This window comes from Dermacentor variabilis, chromosome 10 (assembly GCF_050947875.1).
Source record: "Dermacentor variabilis isolate Ectoservices chromosome 10, ASM5094787v1, whole genome shotgun sequence".
In the NCBI taxonomy this organism is placed as follows: domain Eukaryota; kingdom Metazoa; phylum Arthropoda; class Arachnida; order Ixodida; family Ixodidae; genus Dermacentor; species Dermacentor variabilis.
In genome coordinates this window covers 49201220-49216340 of record NC_134577.1, presented here as the reverse complement: position 1 = coordinate 49216340, position 15121 = coordinate 49201220, and the positions used below count along the sequence as shown (strand labels likewise).

General features: G+C 47.2%; 1 protein-coding gene across 1 annotated transcript in view; it reads left to right on the top strand.

Moving 5' to 3' along the window:
• LOC142560495 (tyrosine-protein kinase receptor UFO-like) overlaps positions 1-15121 on the top strand; it is a 42776-nt gene that overhangs the window by 11128 nt on the left and 16527 nt on the right. Inside the window, exons 6-10 of the mRNA XM_075672651.1 lie at positions 1957-2203; positions 3798-3855; positions 11881-12059; positions 12383-12605; positions 14267-14386. Of these exons, the coding sequence (XP_075528766.1) occupies positions 1957-2203; positions 3798-3855; positions 11881-12059; positions 12383-12605; positions 14267-14386 (827 nt within the window). The remainder of the gene's footprint in view (positions 1-1956; positions 2204-3797; positions 3856-11880; positions 12060-12382; positions 12606-14266; positions 14387-15121) is intronic.

Here is a 15121-nt window from a genome sequence, read left to right as displayed (position 1 = left end):
CCCGGCAATTCATTTCCAAATTACATTAGTAAGGTGACACTTATAGAAAACAGATAAGCTAATAATTTTAACAGTAATATAACACTTTGGCAATTACTTTTCTAATTCATGAAAAACACTCGAATTCATAAAACAGACAATATGTGGTATATCTACTCATCATCATCATCAGCCTGGTTATGCCAACTGCAGGGCAAAGGCCTCTTCCATACTTCTCCAACTATCCCAGTCATGTACTAATTGTGGCCATGTTGTCCCTGCAAACTTCTTAATATCATCTGCCCACCTAACTCTGCCGCCCCCTGCTACGCTTCCCTTCCCTTGGAATCCAGCCGTAATCCTTAATGACCATTGGTTATCTTCCCTCCTCATTACATGTCCTGCCCATGCCCCCCATTTCTTTTTCTTGATTTCAACTGAGATGTAATTAACTGGCGTTTGTTCCCTCACCCAATCAACTCTTTTCTTATCCCTTCACCCATCATTCTTCTTTCCATAGCTCGTTGCGTTGTCCTCAATTTAAGTAGAACCCTTTTCGTAAGCCTCCAGGTTTCTGCCCCGTACGTGAGTATTGGCAAGACACAGCTGTAGTACACTTTTCTCGTGAGGGATAATGGCAAGCTGCTGTTCATGATCTGAAAATGCCTGCCAAACGCACCCCAGCCCATTCTTATTCTTCTGATTATTTCAGTCTCATGATCCGGATCCGCGGTCACTACCTGCCCTAAATAGATGTATTCCCTTACCACTTCCAGTGCCTCGCTACGTATCGTAAACTGCTGTTCTCTTCTGAGACTGTTAAACATTACTTTAGTTTTCTGCAGATTAATTTTTAGGCCCACCCTTTTGCTTTGCCTCTCCAAGTCAGTGAGCACGCATTACAATTGGTCCCCTGAGTTACTGAGTTAGCAAGGCAATATCATCAGCGAATCGCAAGTTACTAAGGTAGTCTCCATTAACTCTTATCCCCAATTCTTCCCAATCCAGGTATATCTACTAGTTGATAAAAAATAAACAAACACGTACAAGAATGAAAGCAAGCAAATTTTCAGGTTTGTAATGATGTCATTATGCATTTTTCAAAGGTTTCAGCTGAGGTGCACTGCATAACCGATAATGGCAGGGCGTTCCAGTTTCTTATTGTTCGAGGTAGGAATGAATATGCGATGCGTTATGTAGCTGTGGCACAGCGAACATTGAATCATGATTTTTCTTAAGAATTCACTTTTTTTGGGGGAGCTAAGTAATCTGCAATGTCGATGTTAAAATGGTGTTTAGAAAGCAAAAATAGGAATTTTAGTCTTGCCACTAGACGCCGCTGGGATAGAGGTGGTAGTTGAAGCAGGTTTAACACCTCTGTTACCGAGTCGGCAGAAAAATACTTGGACAAAATAAACCACGCAGCCCTTCTTTGTGCCCTTTCAAGTTTGTTTATTAGACCCAGTTGGAACGGGTCCCATGTAATGTTTGCATACTCTAATGCTGGCCTCACATAGATAAGAAACACGGTTAGTTTGACAGATTGAGGCGCAAGCTTCAACTTCCTGTGCAGAAACCAAAGTTTTTTTTCAGCAGTGCTCTTGATATTTGCAATATGCATTTTCCAGCTTAGGTTCTTGGTGATAGTTATTCCTAGGTATTTGAGTGTCAACTGTAGCAAGTATTCGGGAGTTCACAAAGTATTTGTGATCTAGGGCATTCTTTATCTTGTTGGATACCCTAAAAACAACCATCTTTTGTTCATTTATCTTCGTTTTCCAGTTTACACACACACACACACACACACACACACACACACACACATATATATATATATATATATATATATATATATATATATATATATATATATATATATATATATACATGCACGCGCGCGGCATGAAAATGATGACAAACGCTATACCTCATAGAAAAGAAAGCTTCACTTTAAAAAGCTTGTGGTCTTCTTTTCAGGGGTTACCGACTCGTTGCATTTGAGCGGAGTAGCCTTATGGCATTTAGCCCAGAGCGGCTGGCAGGGCATCGAGAAGCTGCAGAGGCCGGCACGCCATTCTACATTGCAGCTGAAGTGGGGCCAGAGTGGGAAAATCGAACATTCGTATTCGGCGATGGCCGCTCCTATGGTGGATTTGTCAACGCCCCCCTGTCGCCCAGTGAAGAGTACCTTCCAATTCAAGGTGTTGCCAGCACGCTCAATGGGGTAAGCACCAGCGTCTGCATTGGAGCCGATGAAAATCATTCCGTTTATGACGCTGTGCTTTTCACACAAAGGACAATGTAAATAGGACCAACAAATTACTGGGCACATGTTTGTTTATTTTGTTTACATCTTTATACACGAGAAGTACAGGGCAGTAAACAATTGATGTCATACAAGCTAGACCCATTTGAAGCCTCATTAAGCCCACATAAAGCAAGCGATTTCATGGAATAAATGCTGTTCATTATAAACAAAAGTTAGTGATGGCAGAACTTGTCCCCCCTTGCCAAAAACAAATAAAGCAAGGATAAACCTTCCAAAGTAGTCGGCAAGTTTCGCGATCATTGCATTCAATGATTTTGTGCCAGTATTTGATTATGGTGGCCTCTCGAACTAACCTACCCAAAGAATGCACTATTAGAGGGCCCCTAAACCACCTTTGACATTTTAATTGCATTTTAGATAATTATGCACATAGTGCACAAAATGTCATGAGAACAGTCCTTTGCGAACAAGACAGACAAGTTGAAAAATAATCGCATGCTCCTCCCATGCTTTCTTGGTCTTCTTCACATGTCGTGATGCCAACAGGGTCACGCACGTGATGGCACCAATGTAAGAGCTAAGAGCTTGGCCCCACGTTGGGCGCCAAATGTGGGGGTTCCACTCTGCGTGCGGCTAGGGCTGAAGGCAAGCTCCGGATCTAGCCCCACGCAGTCGCTTCGTGGTACTCCCAACCCGTAGCGCGGGAATCGCGGCTACGCCGGGTTCGAATGAATAAGGCAACCAGCGGCGTCAACGGTAATAACGTTTATTGCAATTAGCAATAATGAACACTCGCAGAGGGACGTCCTCTCAGTAATAGTAGTAAATAGCCTTGCCTCGTTGTCTGGGGGGGTCAGACAAACGAGGTCACTCACGGGATGCGGCAGGTGCTGTCGTCCAGGCGGTCCAAGGTGTCAGCGTCCCAAGAGAAACGAGTCTCCCCCGGCGGCGCGCTCTTATGCTTTTTTACCTTTTTGCGAGGGGAAGTCCTCCTCGCCCGCCGGATACGTTTCCCTTTCCCGTGAGCCGCGTAGGGGAAGAGGGGTACGCGCATCATCAGAGCGACGGAGAAAGGGAGGGCGCGTAGTGCCTCTCTCCCATGTCTACGCCGGCGCGACCCGTCGCCACGTGCGAACGGGACGCCGCGGGTACGCGGGAGGAAATGGAGGCGGGTGCTCCCCACACATTATAGCAGTTACGCTAGAATGCCTACTGTAATCTTTCGCGATAAAACGCGTGGCACAATTTGGAACAGGTTCGAGAGAATTTATTAAATATTCCTGATGTGGCAACCAGATGGCGGAAGCGAATTCGAGCTGAGGACGAACAAAGGTTCTGTACGCTATTTCACGAGTTTCTGCATTATTTTCTGCATTATTGGCATATAATAGAGAAAACGACTGAACAAGTGAGGCTTGTCCTTGGCACGGAAAGGGTTAATTGGAGCCTAATATTTCTCTTTGCCCTACCTTTAAACGCCGAGGATGGATGGAATATTTTTGTCCTGCAGCAGAGATAAGTTGGATGATAGCAGCCTTTCTTGTTGCAGGTGACCAAATATGCATACTCGGTGGAAGGCCCAAGCACGGAACGTATTCAGCCACCTGGTAAGTGCCATGATGTTAACACAACCAGCCACAGAAGTTTACGATCTACTCAATACAAGTAAAAATAAGCGATTCCAGCAGGGTTATGCTCATTCTCAGAACAGTGCATAAAGATGGGACGTGAAGAAAGAAAAGGCAAGACATTGCTGTCTCTTTATTTCCTCTTTCTACCCACCATGGTCACTCGGTGCCTATGGCATTACACTGCTGCACTCGAGGTTGTGGGTTTGATCTTGGCCACAGTGGCCACATGATGATGCGGGCAAAATGTGAAAATGTTCGTGCACTGAGATTTAGGTGCACGTTGAAGGATCCCGCGTGGTCTAGATTAATCCAGAGTCCCCAAATATGGCATGCCTCAATCATATCCTGGTTCTGGCTCACAAAACCCCAGAATTTCATTACCTTCTCCACGTCCCGTCTTGTCCCACTGTTTCAAGAACGAACCAACACCAACTCGCCCAACTTTCAATACTAAAGCCCATGCGACGTGGGCATGTTTAAGCTATCTAGACAGTTGTCATGGTTTTGCCACGTACTGATTCTAAGCTTTTCACTTTTAAGTCGAGAGAAGTTGCTTAAGGCAGAGGAAGCTTCGTTCTGATGTCATGTGTGGCTGTCTGAAATAATATATGTGTGACAGCATTTATTGCTTGCAAGGTGCAGTTCAGCACATGAGTTTTCTGTGAGACTAAACACTCAGAAGAAGTCATGCACTCATGCCTGTTCAGGTACAGTAAGCGTAAAGCTCAACGCTGCAATTATACCAACTTTTGTATAGTCTGCCAGATGAGAGACTGTGCGCTTTAGATGTTAATATGCAGTCAAATAAAGTTGCCAACACTGGTTGTCAGTATTTTAAAACAATAAACCTATATATTTAACGCTGAAGCAGCAAATGGCGCGGAAGTATACTATGTGGATGTTTTCACTGCACTAGAAGGCACCTGTAGCAATTCAGACTTTCTTGTCTCAAACCAAAAATTCAAGTCATAACAGACTTTCAGAATGTATGGTGCCATTCATTTCAGAGTGGGTGCCACATAAAAATTCTTTAATAGCAATTAAATACTGTGATGATTATATGTGCAGTTATTGCTGCAAGTTAGCACAAAATTGGGATTTTCAGTAGTCGATGTTTATTTCTGAAATTTTGCATGCCAAAACCAAGATGTGATTATCACGCATGCCACAGTAGGGGACTCCAGGTTAAATTTGACCACCTGGGGACCTTTAATGTGCACCCAATGCACCGTACACAAACGTCTGGGTATTTCGAACCATTGTTTATGAGAAGCGTGAAAAAAACTCATTAAAAAAAACAATTATATTTAAAGTACAGTTACAGTTCTCAAAAGTGTCATTTTTGCATATAGAAGAGTGGTTGTCAGCTGCAAATAAATCGAAAGCTCAAGCAATCGGAAGAAAAAAAAAGAATTCTGGGGTTTTATATGCCAGAACCACAATATTGTTACGTGTAGCTGACGTACGAGTCTACAATATATTTACACGTAGACAAGCGGTGGCAATGATGGCGACGCTATATCAAGCGGTGGCCACGTCGTCTTCCTTCTCCTCAGTGCAGCCACACTGTGGCGGCTGTTCCGTAGCATCACCCCCGGCAGTAGAAGCGCCGTCCCGGTGCTTAATCTACACATCCGCGGCGAAAGGTGCGTGATATGGCTTTAGTCTCGCCACGTGAACGATGTCACTTGCAGCCGACGATGACGCTGAGAGGCTGGCGGGGATGACTTCATACGTGACATCGGTCACTTGTCGCACCACACGGTATGGGCCAGTGTAGCGGGACAGCAGCTTTTCGGAAAGGCCCACACGTCGAATGGGGGACCAGAGAAGCACCAGAGAACCCGGAGTAAATTGTACGTCGCGATGGTGGCAATCATAGCGGCGTCTCTGGTGCTCCTGTGAGGCCTCGAGACGGGTGCGGGCGAGCTGGCGCGCGTGGTCGGCGTGTGCGATCGCGTCGCGGGCGTATTCAGTGGTTGAACGTGTGGCCGAGGGCAACAATGTGTCCAAGGGCAACGCGGGTTCTCGGCCATATAGGAGATAGAATGGTGAATAGCCGGCGGTGTCGTGACGCGATGAATTATACGCGAACGTCACATATGGTAAGTGAAGATCCCAGTCGTGGTGGTCGGTCGCGACGTACTTGGATAGCATGTCGGTGATGGTCCGGTTGAGGCGCTCCGTGAGGCCGTTGGTCTGTGGGTGGTAGGACGTGCTGAACTTGTGCTTAGTCGAGCAGGAGCGGAGGATGTCCTCGACGACTGCCGACAGAAAGCTGCGGCCACGGTCAGTGAGTAATTGGCGCGGGGCACCGTGCACTAAAATGATGTCATAGAGCAGAAAGTCAGCAACGTCAGTAGCACAACTTGTCGGGAGGGCTCTGGTGATTGCGTACCGCGTAGCATAATCAGTAGCGACGGCGACCCATTTATTTCCGGAGCCCGAGAGAGGGAACGGTCCAAGAAGGTCTAGACCAACACGGAAAAAGGGTTCCGGTGGGATGTCGATCGGCTGAAGACATCCAGCTGGAGGTGTGGAGGGCTTCTTCCGGCGCTGACAGGGCTCACAAGCGGCAACGTAGCGCCGCACGGAGCGAGCGAGACCCGGCCAAAAGAAGCGACGGCGTACACGGTCGTATGTGCGCGAGACGCCCAAGTGTCCAGCCACGGGAGCGTCGTGAAGTTGTTGGAGGACAGTCGACCGCAAGTGGGATGGAATTACGAGCAGAAGGTCACGGCCGTGTGGATCGAGATTGCGGCGGTATAGTGTCCCTTCCTTAAGGAGAAACATCCGGAGAGAGGCGTCGCCAGGCGTTGACTCCAGATGGTCGATGAGGGCTCGTAAGGAAGGATCGCGGCGTTGCTCATTGCCGATTTCGAGCAAATTGGACACAGAGAAAACGCAAGTGATGGTGTCCGCATCAGCCGGGTCGTCGACGGGGTAGCGGGACAAACAATCGGCATCCTGGTGCAAGCGTCCCGTCTTGTATACCACGGAGAAGGTATATTCTTGCAGGCGTAACGCCCAGCGAGCGAGTCGTCCCGTGGGGTCCTTGAGCGAGGATAGCCAGCAGAGCGCGTGGTGATCAGTGATGACACAGAAGGGGCGTCCGTACAAGTATGGGCGAAACTTGGCAACAGCCCACACAAGAGCGAGGCACTCGCGCTCTGTGATTGAATAATTGCGCTCGGCGGGTGAGAGAAGTCGGCTGGCATAGGCTATAACGCGATCATGTCCACGCTGGTGTTGTGCTAATACTGCTCCTATGCCGTGACCACTGGCATCAGTTCGAACTTCCGTTGAAGCAGACGGGTCAAAATGGGCCAGAATTGGAGGCGTGGTAAGGAGAGTAGTGAGCTGCGAAAAAGATGCGGCATGGGCAGGTCCCCAAGAAAAGAGGGCGTCTTTCTTCAAGAGGTCGGTAAGGGGACGGGCGATGGTCGCAAAATCCTTCACAAAGCGTCGGAAATAAGAGCACAGCCCTACGAAACTACGAACGTCCTTGGTAGACTTCGGAACAGGAAAGTTCGTAACGGCGCGAATCTTGTCCGGGTCAGGTCGCACGCCTCTGGCGTCCACGAGGTGTCCAAGGACGGTGATTTGGCGGCGAGCGAAGTGACATTTTGACGAGTTCAACTGGAGACCGGCGCGGCGGAACACGTCAAGAATCGCTGAAAGGCGGTCTAGATGCGTGTCAAATGTGGGTGAGTAAACGATGACGTCGTCCAGATAGCACAAACAGGTGGACCACTTGAACCCCTGAAGCAAAGAGTCCATCATTCGTTCGAAGGTGGCGGGCGCGTTACAGAGACCGAAAGGCATCACCTTGAACTGATAAAGGCCGTCAGGGGTAACAAAAGCAGTCTTCTCTCTGTCCATGTCGTCGACGGATATCTGCCAGTATCCGGACCGTAAGTCGATAGAAGAAAAATAAGTGGCACCGTACAGGCAGTCTAGAGCGTCATCAATACGTGGCAAAGGGTACACGTCCTTTTTTGTGATTTTGTTCAGGTGGCGATAATCTACACAAAAACGCCACGTTCCATCCTTCTTTTTGACAAGTACGACGGGAGAAGCCCAGGGACTACAGGAAGGCTCGATAATGTCCTTTGCAAGCATCTTTTGGACTTCCTGTTGGATAACAGCTCGTTCTGACGCAGAAACACGATATGGACGACGGTGAATAGGGTTCGCATCGCCAGTGTTTATGCGATGGGTCACGACGGACGTTTGACCTAAGGGTCGATTGTCAAAGTCAAAAATGTCGCGATAGCCTTCAAGAACGCGGCAAAGGGCTGCAGCTTGAGCAGGTGTAAGGTCAGAGGAGACCATCTTCTTCATGTCGACGTCAGTACTGTGCGACGACGTCACGGTATGGGCTGAGCTGTAACGATCTTCCACTGTGAATGGCTCGACGTCATCATCCTGCAAAGCGCGAATTATAGCCAAGGAGATCCCCTGAGGCAGAACTTGCGCGGTTAGCGCGAAATTGACGAGTGGAAGGCAGGTGCGGTTACCAGTAATTTTCAGCACAGTGTGCGGCACGATAACACCATGTGTAAGCATAACGGCCGGAATTGGTGCGGCCACGTAATTGCCGTCAGGTACCGCTGGTGAGGCCAACAAGTCAACGTGTGTCATAGAGTGAGGTGGTAGGCGAATAAAATCTATGCAGCTCAGATGGCTGGGAGGCGGGTCCACAGGGTCGGCAAGAAGAGGCAAGTCAAGGCGAAGTGAGCCGGCCGAACAGTCAATGAGGGCAGAATGATGGGCAAGAAAATCCAGACCGAGAATGAGTTCGTGAGGGCAATGCTCGATGACGGTGAAGAGAACGACGGTGTGTCTCGCAGCAATGGTGAGTCGGGCAGAGCACATGCCAACAATAGCGACAGTCCCTCCGTCGGCGACTTGTACAAATCGGTTCGGGGCAGGCGTCAGAACTTTCTTGAGCCGACGGCGAAGAGCAGCACTCATAATGGACACATGCGCCCCGGTGTCAATCAACGCGCACACAGGAACATTGTCGACGAGAACGTCCAAAAGATTCTTGTTGGTCGGTAAGGTGAAGCGAGGATTTTGAGCCAATGTCGTGTTGGCAGCTTCACCTCCAGAAGCTGCGCTGTCTAGTTTTCCGGTCGGGGGAGCGGCGAGTAGGTCGGAGAAGGAGCACGGCGAGACGGGGGCGAGCGAGATTGACGACGGGAGGGAGAAGGCGAGCGGGAGTAGCGGGGTCGTGTCAAAGGCGTCGCAGGGTCAGAGGATGGGGTGGGCATAGAAGGGGCGAAGGAAAAGGACGCACTAGAGGGGCGAGGGTGGTAATTAGGAGAATAGCGAGTGGGGGAAGTCCAGCGGCTGCGGCAGTGGCGAGCGACATGTCCAATGCGTCGGCAGTTAAAACAGATCGGCTTGTCGTCCACGGTTCGCCATTCGGAGGGGTTGCGCTGTCCATAAGAGTAAGAAGGGCGCGGTGGGGCCGTGCGTGGAGAGAGAGGTTCCGAGCATGCGGAACGAATGGAGTGCAGGCCGACGTGGGATAACTCTTGACGGACGATGGCCTGGATCAAGGAGATTGTCACCGGAGAATGATCAGGTGACGGAAATGAAGGGGCCGCCGGTTGTGCCGCTTCGACCTCACGACGAATAATGCGGGTCAAGTTGTCACATCGCGACGGCTGGTGGAAGAGGTCATCACAGGATGACGTAGCAGCTGTGTTGGGAAGTCGCGTGATGTGCTGGGATAACCGGCGGCTTTGAGCATGCTCAAGACGGCGGCACTCCTTGAGGATCGTATCGATGCTGGTGACGTTGGTAAACACCAGTAAATTGAAGGCGTCATCAGCAATCCCTTTGAGGACGTGATTTACCTTATCGTCCTCAGACATGGTCGGGTCAGCCTTGGCACAAAGGGCCAAGACGTCGAGAATGTAGGACACGTAGGACTCGGTCGACGTCTGTACACGTGTGGCTAGGGCTTTCTTGGCATTGACTTGACGACCGAAGGGATTGCCAAAAAGGTCGCGGAGCTTCTCTTTGAAGAGATCCCAGCTCGAGATCTCCTCTTCGTGAGTCTGGAACCATGCAAGTGGAGCTCCGTCGAGGTAGAAAACAACGTTCGCGAGCATAATAGTCGAATCCCACCTGTGACTGGTGCTGACACGTTCGTATAAGCGGAGCCAGTCGTCAACATCAGGACTGCCGACTCCGTTGAAAACACCAGGATCCCGAGGTGGGGAAATGGCGACGTAAGTCGGGGCTGCAGGCGGAGACGGTTGCGTAGAGGAAGTGCCGCCAGCAGGAGCCGAAGTTGCACTGTCGCCGTTGCGACCGCTGCGAAGCTCCATGACGGGTACGGGGAACGTCCACCTCCACCAAATTAATGTTACGTGTAGCTGACGTATGAGTCTACAATATATTTACACGTAGACAAGCGGTGGCAATGATGGCGACGCTATATCAAGCGGTGGCCACGTCGTCTTCCTTCTCCTCAGTGCAGCCACACTGTGGCGGCTGTTCCGTAGCAATATGATTGAAACACACCATAGTGGGGAACTTTGGGTTTATTTTAACCACCTGGGGTTCTTTAACATGTATTTAAATCTATGTACATGTGCGTTTTTGCATCTCTCCCTCTTCAATATGGGGCCACTGCATAAGGGCTGCAAGAAAGCCTACCATATTCACACAACTATAATGCAAGATCCTTTTGCAAAATCACTACCTTTAGCTAGCACACTGCACGATATACAGAACCGTGCTCCAAATATGTGTGAGGCTTTTTTTTTTTTTTCTAACTCCCTCTGGCATATATGACTTGCCCGTAAGCAGACTTTTCCATGCTTATTATCTGCCCTGACAAAAAAATGCCAGACCTGCCAGTTGCAGCGATGTTGAAGCTTAGGAGCAAATTCTAAATGTTAAGGGAAATGTGGGGCTGAAAGGTCAGTTTTTGAACCAATATGCCAGTTTTACCGAAATTCGGCCGGAGGATTTGTCTTTTGTCATTAGAACATGTAGTAAATTTGATTACCCTACCACAAATGGGAAAAAACTTATGCCTGTCTCATTGGGAATACGAGTTTGTCCCCTTAGCAAAACTATCCTTTTAAAAATGATAAAGTAAATATCTTCTGGATTCCCTCCATTACAGAATAGAGGCAGCTGCTTGCAATTTTATGCCTTCTTTTGTAGAAACTGCATTATTTAAAAATTAAGCTTGTTTCTTTGTTGTTACTGTGATCTAGATATCTATACTTTGTTGCCGATAAAAGTAATTTAGAAGTTCAAGGTGTCAATCTTACAAACAGTTTTCGACTTTGCATTTTCGAAGCGATAACTTTCCTAAATGTGTGAATTGGCCGAAAAGTGCAAACTGAGAAAAGTCAATTCAGCGATCTCAAAACATGCCACTGCTGGGTGAAGAAATCTCATTTTCTTCTCTTCTACGGTGCAGATAATAAGCAAACTTAGTGAGGAGCTTCTTTACATGCTCAGAAATCCAAAACGAACCACATTAGAAAATGCACACTTCTGGCGAAAATTGTGACTTTATAGGGGCCCCTTCAGACAGAGTGAGGAAGGAAGAGCCCCAGGAATGGCAGCACTGGTGCAGGTGTTGATGTTTAATTTCCTATTGTAGACATGTTGGTCGGGCCAAATGCAAAGTGTTACAGAAGCACACCTGGATAATTTGTCATGTTTCCAATGAATTAGGTGGAAGAGCATTGTAGGAAAGCCAATCTTGTAGTGTCCCACAAAAGACAGAAAACTACAATGAAAAAAGATGAGCAAGAAAAGAGACAACAGAAACAACGCGTTTAAATAAAGTACCAGTATGACCAAAGAAGAATTAGACAACTCTATATCAGGAGTAGGGAATAGCTCATTCTGTCTTCTGCCCTGCTGCACTGTTTCAGCCAGTGTAGCAAAGTTTGTGCCATATTTGTTTGGGCCATATTGTGTTTGTGCCAGCAAAATCTATGCCAATATTTTTTCTTCCAGTTATTGTAATGGACGAGAGGTCACAAGTGTTGTCCTCGTGGCTCTCGGCTGCTACGGCCCTAGGCGCCTGCCTGCTGTTGGCATTCATCGTGGCTTATGTCTTTGCTCGGCGCCACTACAGCCGCCGCAGGAGGCGCACCGAGGAGTTGATGCTGCGCTCTCACCCGAGCTTGGACATGGTCAGTTCTCAATATGCATGCTGCAGTGTAGTTCAAGTTATTGTTTGAACAGTCAATAAATGGCTAAGCCGCTGTCACACTTAACACACATAAATTGCACAGGCTTCCAGTTTCTGTGTCACAGTGGCTTGCGAGAGTGAAGCCTTACAGATAAACTGCCTCTTCGGGGAAGATGTCACATTTTAGCACTCGATTTTGCCGACTTCTGTTGCACTCAGTGCACATAACATGCCAAGCGGCTATAACCTTCCAATTTTCTTGTTGCACTCTTCATGATAGTGGCTTGTGCGAGTGAGGCCTTACGCACAAGCTCACCCTTTCAGGACGATGTCACTCCATTTAGTGCGGGCTCGCTGCAACTGGGCGAGGGAGCCGACTTGGGGGCGTTCTACACCCAGCTGCGTTCTATGTTGCCCCTGGTGCCTCGGTCGCGACTGCTCCTCTCGGACACCACACTCGGCCAGGGCCGATTCGGGCCAGTCCGAGCCGGGCACCTTGTCACAGAGGACAGCCGAAAGGTGCCCGTGAGCGTGCAACGCTGTCCAGGTGAAGTTTTCATTATTGTTGTGCTAAAGGAAGCGTGTTGCTAAAGCAGCATCTTGATTTGAGCTTGTTAGTCATTAGCAGTGATTGGCTCTGAGCACTACAGAATGACAGGGACAAGAACCCTGTATTTTGTGTTGTCGATTCCAGCTTTAGTAATGCTCTGATCTGACCATTTTAGCACAATTCTACACAATTTAAAACGCAGCATAAGGTACTCATTACATACAGGTGCCAGATATTGTGGTCTTGGTGCTATCCAATCAAAAGTGCCTGGTGGTTTCAAACTGTTTGTGTGTGTGACAACTTTATTAATTATCCTGCAACTGATGGCCTGGGTCTAGGCCACACTGGGGGTAGCAGAGAGACCCTGTCTCCCGGTAGCCTCCCGGGCTTGCTGGATGGCCCAAAGTTGGTCCTGAAGATCTGAGTTAGTCAGTGCGGCTCTCCACCGTGCCTCTAGTTCAACCGTTTGTTTCCCCAAAACATTGTTCACAAAGATTGGAAACAGTTAAAAGCAATAAATACAAATTGTAATTTGTGACCTAAAACTGCAGGACCATTCCCTCCGTTATGTTGCTAGAGGGCTACTATAGCCATGTCAGAAAATGACCGAAGATTTGAAGTTTGATACATTCTCATACAACAAAAAAGAACCAGCAAGTATGGGTATTCTCTATTGATAAGACACTACAACACTGATAAGATGTCATGTCTAGCATAAATACAAAAAAACTTCACAAATATCACTGCAGCTGACAGCTGACTCAGTGTAATGTGATAAACCATAGTTAACTGAAGTAAAGATCACGATTAGGTAAACCTGAGAGGACATAAGTGTGATAAAGAACCTATACAAAAATGTTCTGGCTGTAAGTGCTAAGTATAGATGCACTGATGCAGCTAGCCATTTAATGTCACAGACCAGCATTTGCATGGAGTTTTAAAGAAATGTGACGCACTGCCTTGCATGGACTTCTATAACATTTCCAATTTTCACATGTTGGTGAATGCCTTTAGGCAGCCCTTCTCTTATTATTCCACACTTGTTGCTTTATTCAGCAACCTTTGTCATATGCTGCGGACAACTTAATTTGAACAGGGTGTGAAATTGGGGTAGTTGGTAATCCACACTAAACTTGTCAATACGTGTTGCAGACAAGCCATAGGCAAAGAAACAAGTTAAACAGACATACATATGTACGTCTTACAGACCTACATAGTATGTATGTCAATGTTATCAGAAACTGAATTTTAATGACCTTCAGGAATGGTTTATATTTCATGAAAAATTGGTCCACGAACAATTATTTGTGGAAGCAGTCTTTCCAGCTTTGTAACCTATTTGTGGCATAGCCATCTCACAAAATGCACCGTCCTGGAACAATTTCAAATTTTCAGCATGGAATAATATCACCAAAAATAAAGCTTGCAAAGAGAAGGTAATTTACAGTAACTGTGCATCTCCGTAGACAAACATCCTGGAGTCCTTTCACTTCTGAGTACCATTACAAATGTACACATTTAAGATTTTGACTGTACGATAATGATGCTATGTTAATAAAGTCAAGAAACTTTGGAAGGAACTCTCCAATTCCACTGCAAAATTGTACTGCAATTGTGCAGAACCATGCGTCAACTATTGTTGCCCCTTTTAACTGCAGCCGAGTGGACACTGCCAGATCATGAACGCAGAAGTCTTCTGGCAGACATTGAGGGCATGCTTCGCATCGGCAGTCACCCCAACGTGGTCCAATTCATGGGCGCTTGTGAAGACGAGCCTGGTATGTATGCTTGTAGCTTACCTATGTATATCTGACACTGTTGCATTGATTTGTCAAACAGATTTATGTACATTAGTAACCTATAATTTTATGGAGCTAAAACAAGTTGCACATGCCTTGATACTTTAACTGTGCAGCTTTGGCCTTGTCTCTCATACAGCTAAGATTTCTTGCGCAGAAGCATTCCTTGCAGAAATCTTCCCATTATGAAGACTTGAAATAGACGTCATACCTGAATTATCTTTCATGGGTCAAGGTTCAGAGTGCTCATTTGTGAATGCAGTAGAAAGCACTGAAAATTTTGAAATTTTATATCTGTTCTGCTGCCACTGGTTATTGATGACATTATAGAAACAAGAAATGTGTTAAAACTAGACATTTTATTTAGAGAGAAAGAAGCGCAATCAAACCCACTTATAGCATTACCAGCTTTAACAATACTGAAATGTAACAATGAGTAGCTGCCCCACTCTGAACTTTTGTGGGTGTTCAATGGTAAAATAAACCACTTCCTACAATGTTTACATGCCGCATTAATGCCTAAATCAATTAAATCTGACTACTGGGCATCTACACTTAAAATAAAAGGAACACGAAATCCAAGAAAAGAAAAGGGTTAAGGTAAAAACTATCCTCGACGATTACCCAAATCAATGCGAAGCATTTTTCCCTTGCACCTGGTGCAAAGCGTGAATGAAGTCACATCCTCACAGGGAAACGCTCACTTAAGGGCCC